Raw genomic sequence first — 13,966 nt, 5'->3', positions numbered from 1 at the left:
CTTTTTTTCAGTGACATTAATTAGTGCGTAAAATTGCCCTTTTTTCAATGACATTAAGGCCCTTTTCAGATCCTGGTTAAAACACTGTGAGCAATACAGGCTCTTTAGAACCTTAAGACCGTTTTATTCTTTATTTCGATTTGATATGTAGGCGCACAAATGTTTTGTTTAGAAAACCATTGTTTATTAGTTGCTTTGTTGCTTTTTTGTTATTTTTGAAAATAATGTTTATAAAATTAGTTTTAAATGTAACAAATATTTATTGAAAACCTTTAATAGGAGGTCATGTGACAACTAATTTGAATGTAAGATTAGTTGGTGGTAGGAGTGATAATGAAGGTCGTGTTGAGGTTTTCTACAACAACACATGGGGAACAATCTGTGATGATTATTGGGACCAAAGAGAGGCTCAAGTTATCTGTAGGATGCTGGGAAAACCAAGGTAAGAAAATGCTTCATAGGAGAAGGAAGTAAAGCTTGTTTCTGTTTTACGTATTGAATACAATTGAAATCTTGCTGCTACAGTTTATTTGGAAGTTATATGTCAAGATATATTTGTCTGTTTCAAAGGATTTATATAGGATCCCTTTTGATATTGCTCTTTTCTGGTCATATTTTTGGCAAAAATTTATGTTCCTTAGAAAATCCTGATGAAAAGTCCCATTTTACAGAATTCTGATAGATCTTCTAAATGTTTTATTTTATTTTTGCATCATATTCTATCTACAAAAGAATGGGTTATCCTCTCCTGACACAGCTTTTGAATACACACACACATATTCCTCATAGCATCAAATTTCTTATATGGTTTTAAGAAGGAAATGAGCTTTAAAGTTATATCATTAACAATACCTGTAGAATTCTGATAATGAATATCCATCCCCAGTAGATTTTTTTTTTAAGGAATTATAAGTTTCAGCTACATCAATAGGCATCTTCAATTAATACAATAATAGCATAACCAATGTTTTTTATAACCAGAATCAAACAAAAGGAGCATTTATAAAAAGCATAACTGACTATAATATAACTAAAAAGAATAAAATTTGTGCTGTTTGTCCTTTTGTTTCAATTATTCTCACTTTAGATATTTTGTTGTTTTTAAAAAATTGAGGAAGCAATGAAGATAGATTTTATTAATAAAAATATTTTTTGGAACATAAGGATCAGTTATCAACTGTTATGGAGAATTGATTCAGTTGCACAGCAAATCTTCATTGAAGATATGGAGCAGTGTACCAGAGCATTAGCTTACTTGATATTTATTAATTAGAGTAATGGAGAAGTGACTTTACTCACTGTTGATTTGATAGAGAATTATGGAGTAGTGACTAACTCTCTATTTTTTTCTGTTGAAGTTATGGAGCACTTGCTAAAGGAAATGCATTTTATGGAGCAGGGCGTGGACAGATTTGGCTTGACAATGTTAATTGTGTTGGTAATGAGACCAGTATTTCACAATGTGGCAGTCGTGGATGGGGTGTCAATAATTGTGGACATAGTGAGGATGCATCTGTCAGCTGTTCAGGTAAAAACATCATTTATAGTGCTTCAATTAACTGTTATAGAATAAGACTTTTAAGGGTAGGTCTATTAATTTGAAATCTTTATTGTGGAGTCCAATTAAACTGCCCTCCAAATTTTATTACAGTTAAGCACATGAAATCAGATTTGCTTTAGGTTGGATCTATTTCCAGTAAAGGTAGATTAGGGATATAAATTATATTGTATCATACATTACATTTTTTCAGTAAGATAATGAAAAGTTCATTTTATTCCAAATGGATGCTTATGCGTTCATTACCTTAGATTTTCACTTCAAAGATGAACTACAAAAAAATACTGATAACTAACTGTTCAAATATTGACTTTTACTCTAGTTATTTTTATTGCTAAAAGAATTGAGCTTTTTATAGGCATTCAGGGTGACATTGTTATAGAATTTGCTACCCTTAAAGTACAATATTTTATCTATAATTGCATGTCAGTTACAGGAACAGCAAATATTTGCCTTGACCTTCAGTGCTTCAATCCATAAAACCAACTTGGCCAATATCTTTATGATAAAATATATTTTGTCCATTCATGGAAATTTGTATGACCTTGTTATGGTTTGGAGTTCTATCTTAACAAAAATGCCAAGAGAGAAGATGTAAACAGCAAAATTGAAAAAAACAAAAAAAATCAGTTCATTATCACAGGGCTTCCAAAAAATATTTGAGCCAGCCGAACATTTTATATCTGATCCCGATTTTAATCCCTAAGACTAAGTCACAAAAGGCAATTTAAATAAATTATAGTAATCAGATGGCCATCCCAATGATTGACATTAGATTAAAAAAAACGTTATTAAACTTTACTTTGATATGAATTTGATGTTCTGACGTAAACTGTTAAATTGACAGTGCATCATTCAAAGTGTGCAATTCAGCGTGCTCATATCTGCCTTAGACTCTTTATTTGTGCAAAATGATGTTGTCAAAACTTTACTTTCGTTTTTAAACCGGATGTTGACATGACAATGGTAAAACATGGACCATGTACGGATACTTGAAATCCGTGTACGTTTCACAAAGCACGACTGAGTGAAGGAGCTCTTTCCACGTTATTTTTTCAACAAAATACTTCAAATGAACTTTAGATACAGGGGTTGAATGATAATTTTAGCATTTTTGAAGAAATGTAGGATGCATAATTAAACTTCCCACCTGTGCACATGCGCACATGTGTTCCAGTTTGTACTATCGTAGTTCGGACGATTTTTTTTAAATTTTTCATCAAATCATGTTTATAAACATATTTCTTATAATTTTAATCTTTTGGTCTAAATCAATTAGATACAAACCGCTGAAATGTTAAAAAATAATTGTTTATAGACCGATCAATTTATAAGATGTCCGGTACTGAAAATAGTTTACCTGTCACCTGAACAGGTAGATTTCAGGCTTCACCGATTTAAGCTGTCCAACAACTAATTAGCCTTGATTAAAATTAGAAAGTATTGAAGTAGGGGTTGTTTTGATAGTAATTAATCATCATGTCACTTTTATGACCGGAAATGTGTGGCTGTTAAAGGCAAAATATTGGGTCAAAAAGATCGTGAATTATGTAAAAATGACCGAAAAAACCTTGATATCTAAAAAGTAAAAGACCGTTTCATGCTTTTCCCAGCCGGACTTTTACCGGACATTATACAATTGTCCGGAATATATGACCGTTTTGGAAGCCTTGCATTATCATTCCCATAGGGGTATTATATACATAAAGAGTTTTCTGCTCTTTGATGGAGTTGTTGTCTTTTTGAAACGTTCCCCACTTCCATTCTCACTTGTATTTTATCATTAGTAACCCAATTAACCCCTTCTTTGTATAACAGAAATAATATTGTATAGGAAATTAAAGGTATCCTCTCAAGGATTCAAGTTAGAAATCAGACTATTACACTAATAGGTGATAGCTTTAATTCTTCTAAGATTTCACATGCACTGTTTTATACAGGAAGGACAGCAACATCACCAGTCAGACTTGTTGGTGGCAATACTCGCTATGAAGGTCGTGTGGAGGTCTATCACAACAGCCAATGGGGAACAGTGTGTGATGATGGGGCTAATTACCATATAGCCCAGGTTGTCTGTAAACAGATCTTTGGATACACCAGGTAAGTCATCAGGTATGAAGGTCGTATAGAGGTCTATCACAACAGCCAATGGGGAACAGTGTGTGATGATTGGGCTAATTACCATATAGCCAAGGTTGTCTGTAAACAGATCTTTGGATATACTAGGTAAGTCAGCAGCTACTGATTGTTTGTACTAGCTAAGACATAGCTGACTAATCTTTTAATATGTATAGGTAAGTCATTGCCTAAAAAGATATAAAAACAGTAAAAATTAGCTGGGAGATAAAAGGAATTGTAATCCAATACCTCACAACAAACACGGTTATTGCAAAAGTGTTTGACATATAAACACTTGAAGACTGCGCAAAAGAAACATCAATGTGTCAAAAAAAGAAAATTATCAATAGGAAAATTATAATCATCCCTTTTTAGCTCACCTGGCCTAAAAGGCCATGTGAGCTTTTCTCATCACTTGGCGTCCGTCGTCGTCGTCGTCGTTAACAATTTTTCAAACATCTTCTCCTCTGAAACTACTGAATGGATTTGAATGAAACTTAAAATGATTGTTCCTTAGATTATCCTGCACAAAGTGTGTGCTTCGATTTTTGATCTGTCAAAAAACATGGCCGCCGTTACTTAAAATAGAACATAGGGGGCAAATGCAGTTTTTGGCTTATATCTCAAAAACGGAAGCATTTAGAGCAAATCTGACATGGGGTAAAAATGTTCATTAGGTCAAGATCTATCAGCCCTGAAATTTTCAGACGAATCAAACAAACCATTGTTGGGTTGCTGCCACTTAATTGGTAATTTTAAAGAAATTTTGCAGTTTTTGGTCATTATCTTGAATATCATTATAGATAAAGATAAACTGTAAACAGCAAAAATGATCAGCAAAGTAAGATCTACAAATAGGTTAATATGACCAAAATTGTCAATTGACCCCTTAAAGGGTAAATGTCCTTTAATGACAATTTTTCACAATTTGTTCATCATATTTGCTAACTTTAAAAAATCTTCTCCTCTGAAACTACTGAATGGATTCGGATGAAACTTAGCATGATAGTTCCTTAGATTATCCTGCACAAAGTGTGTGCTTCAATTTTTGATCCGTCAAAAAACATGGCCGCCCTTACTTTAAATAGAACATAGGGGTCAAATGCAGTTTTTGGCTTATATCTCAAAAACGAAAGCATTTAGAGCAAATCTGACATGGGGTAAAAATGTTCATTAGGTCAAGATCTATCAGCCCTGAAATTTTCAGACGAATCAAACAAACCATTGTTGGGTTGCTGCCACTTAATTGGTAATTTTAAGGAAATTTTGCAGTTTTTGGTCATTATCTTGAATATCATTATAGATAAAGATAAACTGTAAACAGCAAAAATGATCAGCAAAGTAAGATCTACAAATAGGTTAATATGACCAAAATTGTCAATTGACCCCTTAAAGGGTAAATGTCCTTTAATGACAATTTTTCACAATTTGTTCATCATATTTGCTAACTTTAAAAAATCTTCTCCTCTGAAACTACTGAATGGATTCGGATGAAACTTAGCATGATAGTTCCTTAGATTATCCTGCACAAAGTGTGTGCTTCAATTTTTGATCCGTCAAAAAACATGGCCGCCCTTACTTTAAATAGAACATAGGGGTCAAATGCAGTTTTTGGCTTATATCTCAAAAACGAAAGCATTTAGAGCAAATCTGACATGGGGTAAAAATGTTCATTAGGTCAAGATCTATCAGCCCTGAAATTTTCAGACGAATCAAACAAACCATTGTTGGGTTGCTGCCACTTAATTGGTAATTTTAAGGAAATTTTGCAGTTTTTGGTCATTATCTTGAATATCATTATAGATAAAGATAAACTGTAAACAGCAAAAATGATCAGCAAAGTAAGATCTACAAATAAGTTAAATATGACCAAAATTGTCAATTGACCCCTTAAGGGGTTATTGTCCTTTAATGACAATTTTTTCACAATTTGTTCATCATATTTGCTAACTTTAAAAAATCTTCTCCTCTAAAACTACTCAACCAAATTCAACCAAACTTCAACTGAATGATCAGTAGGGTGTATAAAATAAAGTTTGTGTTTTATTTTTTATTTTGTCTAAAAACATGGCCGTCATGGCTAAAAATAGAACACAGGGTAAAATGCAGTTTTTGGCTTATATCTAAAAAACTCCAGCATTTAGAGCAAATAAGACTAGAAGTTAAATTATTTATTAGGTCAAGGTCTACCTGTCCTGAAATTTTCAATTTGCAATTTGCAAAAAAAATAATTTGTTGTGCTACTTCCAAAAAATAGAAAATATTCTGACCAGAAAAAAAACCATGTCCCCCTACAAGTTAAAAGGTCCATGCCTAACTGTTATTAATGAAATCATTTAACTGTTTTGCTGTTATTGGAGCCCCTTGCCCCTTCTCAGCAGTGGAATAAATCCAAATCATGAATGAAGAAATTCGAAAGAATAACAATTTAATAATGTAACAATAACAATTTTATTGTTAAAATTCTTTTATTGTAACTATAATCTGTTTTTCTTATACTATATGCAATAGGTCTACTAAAATTGGTGTATAGAATGATTGTAAGGTGTACATGTCTAGCTGACAGGTGTCATCTAACCTTGACCTCATTTTCATAATTCAGTGGTCAAAGTTAACTTTTTTAGTTTTGGTCTATTTTTTAATACTTTATGCATTAGGTCAACTATATTTGGTGTATGAAAATATTTTATGATCTATATGTCGGTTACGCAGGTTTTATTTGAACTTGACCTCATTTTCACAGTCCATTGCTAAGTTTTAAGTGTTTGTGTTTTGGTCTCATTTTCTTAATTTATAAACAGTAAGTCATATATATTTGTAATATTGAAGAATTGTTAGCTGTACATGTTTGCCTGGCATGGTTCAATATGTTCAATAAGGCATTGTTTACCAGGTGAGCGATTCAGGCTCTTGAGAGCCTCTTGTTTCCCTTTTGTCGAAAATTTTTTGTGAAGAGGTGTAATACTGAAATGACAGCTATTGCTGTTAATATTTTATTTACTATAAGTAAGTTCCTTTGGATGAATGTTGGCAGTATATTTAGAGAATTCTTGATTACTTCATGATAAAATATCATCAAGATAGTGGTAAGTGTTGTTGAATTCATCAATTAAATGGAATTTAGATGGGTAGTTACTGAGATTAGCCATCAACTGATTGATAACACTACAGGTAAAAATGTGCTTAAAAAAGGGGCACAATTGATGCTCATAGGAATACTTATAATGTACTGATAAACTTCATTGTCGAAGGGTACATAAATGTTGTCAAGGGGAAAATTTACAGCTTTTATCATCTCATCACACCTCCAGTCAGTAAATTTATCATAAAGAAAACGGCTTTATGTAAGTAAATCTACCTTAGAGAATAAGGCTTTATATGAGTTGCAACAAATGCATTTGATAGGTATGGTTATTCTTCAATTATAAACAGATATTACTTTGTCAGTAATCATTTTTGTTTACATCATCACAATTCTTGCATTTTATTTGTAGAAACTATTTTGAGTAAGATATTATTATGTTACTGCTTCCATGTGTGTGTACAGTTGTAGCTAGTGTTCAGTGTCATATCCAGTCATCACAGTGTCATAATTCTCATCCTCATATATCACCTCATTTTACACTACTTGTTTAACAGAATAAATTCATAGTAGGCTTTTATAGAATGAAATTCAAAACAGTGTGGTTGTGGCCATTGATTGACACATTAAATTCATCCATCGACTGGGACAATTTAGGTGAACGTTTGTATGTAACGACCGCTGCTCACTATGTACTTTTTAAAGACACTTAAACTGTGGTGTCACCAAAGGTTTCTTAACGCCTTTAATTATAAAATAATTCGAAAAATTAATCAGGAATAACCTTTATGTTTTGATTTATATAATTGATATAAATCAAAACATCATGTTATTTCTGATTAATTTTTCGAATTAATTTATTAAGGTGTTGAGAACCTTTGGTGACCCCATAGTTTAAGTGTCTTTAAAAAGTACATAGTGAGCAGCGGTCGTTACATACAAACGTTCACCTAAATTGTCCCAGTCGATGGATGAATTTAATGTGGCAATCAATGGCCACAGCCACACTGTTTTGAATTTCATTCTATTTTTAACTGAGAGTTCATTATTTTTGGATAAAAAGTTTCAGCAAATGTTCTAATGAATCAGACATGACTTGTGACAGTTTATTAGTTCTCCTCCCAGTATATTATACAAGGGATTCTGTGTTGTGTTTTCACCAGTGGCATCATATACTATTTTATATACCTTTATATTCAATTTTAACCTAAAAATTAAGAATTAGGCAAAACTACAAAATATACTCAAAAATGTAAGTTTTCCTCAATCAAAGAAAATTGGTACCCAAATAAATGAATCCATGGTATACTGAAATTTGATATTTTATCAGATCCAAATGTCCCTGTTAAATGAGTAAATGATTGATAGGAGATGAGGGTCTTCTTGTCCCTGTTAAATGAGTACATGATTGATAGGAGATGAGGGTCTTCTAAGTCTATAAAAAGAGTATATGTTTATATGTTCTCTCAGATGGAATTCATTTTGATACACCAGGTTAAACTTTGGGGATTTTTCTTTTCTATGTCAGCCTTAATTTTAGAATTTGTTTTACAAATGTTTTTTTTTTTTTTGCCCTTATTCTCACAATGCATGTATTTTTTAAGCCCAATATCGGTTAATTAACAATTTCTGGATTTTCAACAGTTGATCCCCTCATTTGACATACATGTATGTTATAACTCTTTTGTCTCATATTTTTATATTCATGTCATGCATGCAGTAGCTGAAACAGTACTGTTAAATATGAACTACTTGCATACTCTCAAAATAAACAAAATAACCTGTTGTTTGATATTTCATAAACCTTCCAGGTTATTACAACAACAAAATTTTTTTTTAAAGAAAAATCCAGAATTATTATCTGAATGCCCTATATAACTGTAAATTCAGAAATATATGTGATGTTATTATCAATATGGAAAAAAGGGCAAAATGAAAGCTCATCAGTTAAACTGGAATTTTAAATAATGAAATCATTATCTACTTCAATGAACTAGTAGAAGGTAGCTATTCCTGAAATAACATTAACAAATTGTAGTTTTCTTTTAACCATTGCATCTATAATGACACACAATGAATTCTGAATTTACAGTTATATATAATAGTACTTAGACAGAGCTTCCTATTATACTTTCCCAATGCTTATTTAATCAGAATTTTGAAAGCTATGGTTGAGGATCTGCATTGGGGATTACTATGTAAGTTGTTATTAACTCATTACATTGTTAGCATGAAGATGATAAATCCATCAATATAAAGTATTTAATGTACATTGTTAAAATTTTACAGTTAAAACTAATATATTTTTTTCTCAAATGAACATACCATTTAATCATTAAACCATTACATCATTTTTAAATCAGTTGAAAATAAGTTTCAGATATATAATAATAGTTCAATAGAGCGTTGTTAGGGTAAGATGACTAATTACAAATATGGGGTTAAGATTGACATCTATAGAAGACATTACTGCAAGAGAAGACCTTAACAGAATAGAAAAACAAAGATATAGGATATCCGTGCAATGACAAAATGACAAAAGTTGTCAAAATAAACCTTTTAAACAGTTTATAAACAGTCAAATATTTTCAAGTTATTTATGTGGAATATTGTGTAATTGATATTATTACTATTTTGTGCTATTTTCGTTTGATCATTTTTATACCCCGCTTTAAAAAAGGGGGGGTATACTGTTTTACCTCTGTCTGTCAGTCCGTCCATCAGTCAGTCCGTCCCATGAAACTTTCATCACATCTTTCTCAGGAACTACACATCCACCCTTTCTGTAATTTGGTATCAACATTTATATATGTCAGCCATACCCTGTGATGTGTTTTCAGATTCATCACTTGACAACTTCCTGTTTACCGAACACTTGTCTGATTTTACACATGATAGCCAAGTTGAAAATTTTCGTCACATTTTTCTCAGGAACTACAATACAAGGATTTCTAAAATTTGGTTTCAGGATTTATATAAGTCAGCTATACCGTGCGATGCGTTTTCAGATTCATCACTCGACAACTTCCTGTTTACCGAACACTTGTATGATTTTACACATGATAGCCAAGTTGAAAATTTTCGTCACATTTTTCTCAGGAACTACAATACAAGGATTTCTGAAATTTGGTTTCAGGATTTATATAAGTCAGGTATTCCGTGTGATGCGTTTTCAGATTCATCACTCGACAACTTCCTGTTTACCGAACACTTGTATGATTTTACACATGATAACCAAGTTAAAAATTTTCGTCACATTTTTCTCAGGAACTACAATACAAGGATTTCTGAAATTTGGTTTCAGGATTTTTATAAGTCAGCTATACTGTGTGATGCGTTTTCAGATTCATCACTCGACAACTTCCTGTTTACCGAACACTTCCTTATTTTTACACTATTAATATTATCCACTTGCGGCGGGGGTATCATCAGTGAGCAGTAGCTCGCAGTTTCACTTGTTTGTGATAATTTTCATATCATGCTACTCGCTTGAGATGGAAAGTTATCGCTAGAAACTAAGAAGGCATGTGGCGTTTCTTATAAAATTGACATGAAATTGACAACGTCGTCACTGGTAAAATAGCGATAAATAGATTATCATTGGTCATCTCGGCTTAAGCAAGAAAATTAATCTCGTTGAGACGATCAACGATAATCTCTAATTCATTATCAATTATTGTGAATTTTAGACCAACAGTTGCAGTGAAGTCCAGATCATACTTTGGAGCAGGCAGAGGACAGATATGGCTGGATGATGTAAAATGTAGCGGAAATGAGTCTTCATTAGATGGGTGTGCTACTCGACCGTGGGGACAGAGCAATTGTGGTCATGATGAGGATCTTGGGGTTATATGTAGAAGTTTGTATAAATATTATATAAAGACCAGATTTTCATTTTTTTAGCTCATCTTTCCCAGAATGCCAACGTGAGCCCTTTCTATCACATGGTGTAAATCATCTATTGTCTCTCATTGTCATTGTTGTCTGTTTAACATTAATCTTCTCCTAATAGATTGCTCTTACAAGCTGATTTTTACCATTTTTTTTTCTTTCGATTTTGCCTATTTTCTTAAGAAGTATAAAAGATAGGGATGAAATTTAAACAGCAAATGTGATCAGCAAGACAAGATGTACAAGTAAAGTAGCTTGACCAAAATTTTCAGCCAACTCCTTATAAGAGTAATTGCCTTTAAAGGACGATTTTAACCAATATGTTTGCATACTATCTTGAGATCTATAATAGATGGTGAGAAACTCTCAATCAGCAAGACAGGGTATGTTCAGCCTACTTCAAAATTAATATACTTGAAATATTTTGCGATTTGTTCAGATTTACACCACTTGTGTTGTGATCATGCATCATCATCTAATATTGTGATCTAAATTGTTATTATATCAAAAACTCTACCAATTGCTATTTCTTAATCTTATTTATTCTGAATTTCTTAGATAACACCTTTTCAATCCCTGAGACTTATGTCCATCCTTTTTAAGTTGTAAGTTGTTAAATACATTTTTATATCAAAACTCTTTAAATATCAACCTCAAACAATATCTTTTTGTATTGCCCTCATCAGATATTCTATCTCCACCATAGATTGAGTTCTCTGTCTTCATGTCCTGCTTCCTCAGATTATTAATAAACTTTTAAAAAAATTTCTTATAATATATATTTAAGATAAAATGTTTTAATTTTTTATCGTTTTTCAGCCCAGACCTATCCTCTCAGACTTATAAGTCCTGATCATTCCCCAAACAAAGGCAGAGTGGAGATTCTTGTGAACAATACATGGGGTACAGTTTGTGATGATATGTTTGATGCTAAAGCTGCCAGCATTGTCTGTGCTATGGCTGGATATAGTAGGTAGGTTGCTGTTTTCTTGTGAATTCATTCACTTTCATGGATTAGGCTTTTTTGTGGATACTTTATTTGATGGTTTGGCCAAAGTTCATACAAACTTAGTAATTCATTGAATGTTTGTATTCTTGGTCCACCTGTATCCATCAAATCTTTTGCAACATTTATAAAGATACATTAAAAAATCTGCGATAATAATTGTTCTATTAAATTAACATTCTTTTTGAAGAGTAGTCTACTAGATAAGAAGAATCGATAATTTCTTCTGTTTCAAATGATATATACTTAAGATAGGAAACTGTGAGAACATGATTTGGATATGAAAATAATGAAGATGTTATGTAAATTTAACAACTGACAATGGCGAAGGTCAATGATTTACAAAAACTAATATGTTTTATTAAGTTTATATTCTCTAAACCATACCTTAATATGATTTGAAGTTATTGAAACTTAAGTCTTCCAATCTTTTCACCAGTGATTTTGATCACTTTTACTCATGGAATGGTTGCTTTAGTTTCCACCTTATTTTCTGTTGGGACATCATGACATATTTCATAGCTTATGGATGATAGCAATGTATTGCTATAAATTTTTAATTTAGTCCTATTAAATACATCACAGACTGAATGACTTTTGCAGATTCTTTATTAAATGTATTTTTGATTAATTTTTTTAATTGATAAGAAAAATGTACAAGTTACATTTTGAATATTTGAATTATTTATAGAACTGGCGCTGTTGTTAAGAGTGGTAGCGTCTATGGACAAGGTTCAGGACCAATCTTACTGGATGATGTCAAATGTGAAGGAACAGAGAGCACTATATTCCAGTGTTCATCTAAACCAATCGGATCAAATAACTGCCGTCATCGGGAAGATGTGGGTGTTCAGTGTCAGATAGGTAGGGATTTTAGGAGATATTGGTTATACATCAATGTATAGGAACCCAATAATACAAAAATATCAAACAACATCTAGAGTTTGTACATGTGTGAAGCAACAGTGATTAAGCAAAAGACAAGTATTTATACCATACCTGTCAACCTGTGACGATGAAAATGCAGGTCATGACCTGCATTGAAGAATCAAATCTCAGGTCATAACGCGTACGAACTTTTTCGAGCTGAATTTCAGTATTTATGGTACATTTTCTTATAATGTATATCAAAGATACCAAAACATCCATGCATGTTCACTTTGTTAAGTCATTTTAAATCTAATAAAATATTATTTCATTAACTTTTAAAGATTTTTATAAATTGTGTAACTCGGTCTTATGTGCTTTACTTTTTGAGAAAAAATACTACAATCATCAAACACTAGAATTTAATGTAATTCTTAAATGTTTGAGACTATTTTTTTTTTTATCTTTATAAATGTTTGAGACTATTGACTATGGAGTCCTTAACCATAAAATTTTATTTACCAAGGAAATTAGACTATGATAAAATATAGTAATACAGTTAAAGGAAGTATAAATGTAAAAAATAATTTTCAACTTTTTTAAAAAAAAATTGTATAAAGGTATAAAAATAATGAAAAGTTATTTTTCAATATGTATTTGAATTTTATATTTTTATGATTTAATCTTTTTCACCCATAAAACGTAAATATAAGGAATAATTTTGAATGGTGACAAATAAGGGGAAGTAACTCTAGTTCAGTTTGTAAACCAAATTATGGTGCAATTTATTTACGACCTAAAGCTAAGGTAATTGGTGTTAATTAACAGTGTGTTTGACACCAAAGCTGTCAAGTGAAGCCATGCACTTAATGGGTCACTTAATTTGACAGTTTACATAGCTAGATGAACTTCCTGTTCATGGAAGAATTACGAATTTGCCGGTATTTCAAAGGAAAATTACTTATGAAATCAATCTCAAGGCTAAGAAATACGGGTGAAATCGGGTCATTTTCGGAATTTCCGGGTTATTTCAATGACCCGGCGGGTGTTCCGGGTGATCCCTCAGAATTGTGAAAATCTCGGGTCACACCCGCAGAATACGGGTCAGTTGACAGGTATGATTTATACTGCACTCGGTCTATTTGAGCAGTCAAAATGTGTTGACCGTATATTTCTATGTCATATACAGTCACTGACCTGATATCACTTTTCCTCATGATATTTAAATAGAAATTGTCGAAATTATATTTATTTATTCATACGACCTCTACAACCTGTTCTGGCGTCCAATGTAAACAACGATGCGTTTAACGACTCAAACTTGTTTCTTTTACAATTTTTGGAAAAAACATATTTCACGTGTTAATATTTTTTATTTGCAACCTATAAATCATTATATTTTAGTCTATAAACAAACGAATTGCGGTTTTCAACAGGTAATGAT

At 31.9% G+C, this 13,966-nt stretch overlaps 1 protein-coding gene across 1 annotated transcript in view; it reads left to right on the top strand.

Moving 5' to 3' along the window:
* LOC139513004 (scavenger receptor cysteine-rich domain-containing protein DMBT1-like) overlaps nucleotides 1-13,966 on the top strand; it is a 70,218-nt gene that overhangs the window by 34,184 nt on the left and 22,068 nt on the right. The window contains exons 26-31 of the mRNA XM_071301050.1: nucleotides 280-442; nucleotides 1,359-1,528; nucleotides 3,499-3,658; nucleotides 10,448-10,617; nucleotides 11,469-11,622; nucleotides 12,347-12,519. Coding sequence (XP_071157151.1) covers nucleotides 280-442; nucleotides 1,359-1,528; nucleotides 3,499-3,658; nucleotides 10,448-10,617; nucleotides 11,469-11,622; nucleotides 12,347-12,519 — 990 coding nt within the window. The remainder of the gene's footprint in view (nucleotides 1-279; nucleotides 443-1,358; nucleotides 1,529-3,498; nucleotides 3,659-10,447; nucleotides 10,618-11,468; nucleotides 11,623-12,346; nucleotides 12,520-13,966) is intronic.

This window comes from Mytilus edulis, chromosome 2 (assembly GCF_963676685.1).
Source record: "Mytilus edulis chromosome 2, xbMytEdul2.2, whole genome shotgun sequence".
NCBI lineage: Eukaryota > Metazoa > Mollusca > Bivalvia > Mytilida > Mytilidae > Mytilus > Mytilus edulis.
Note: the sequence above shows the minus strand (reverse complement) of the source record. Positions and strands in the feature narration are given on the sequence as shown.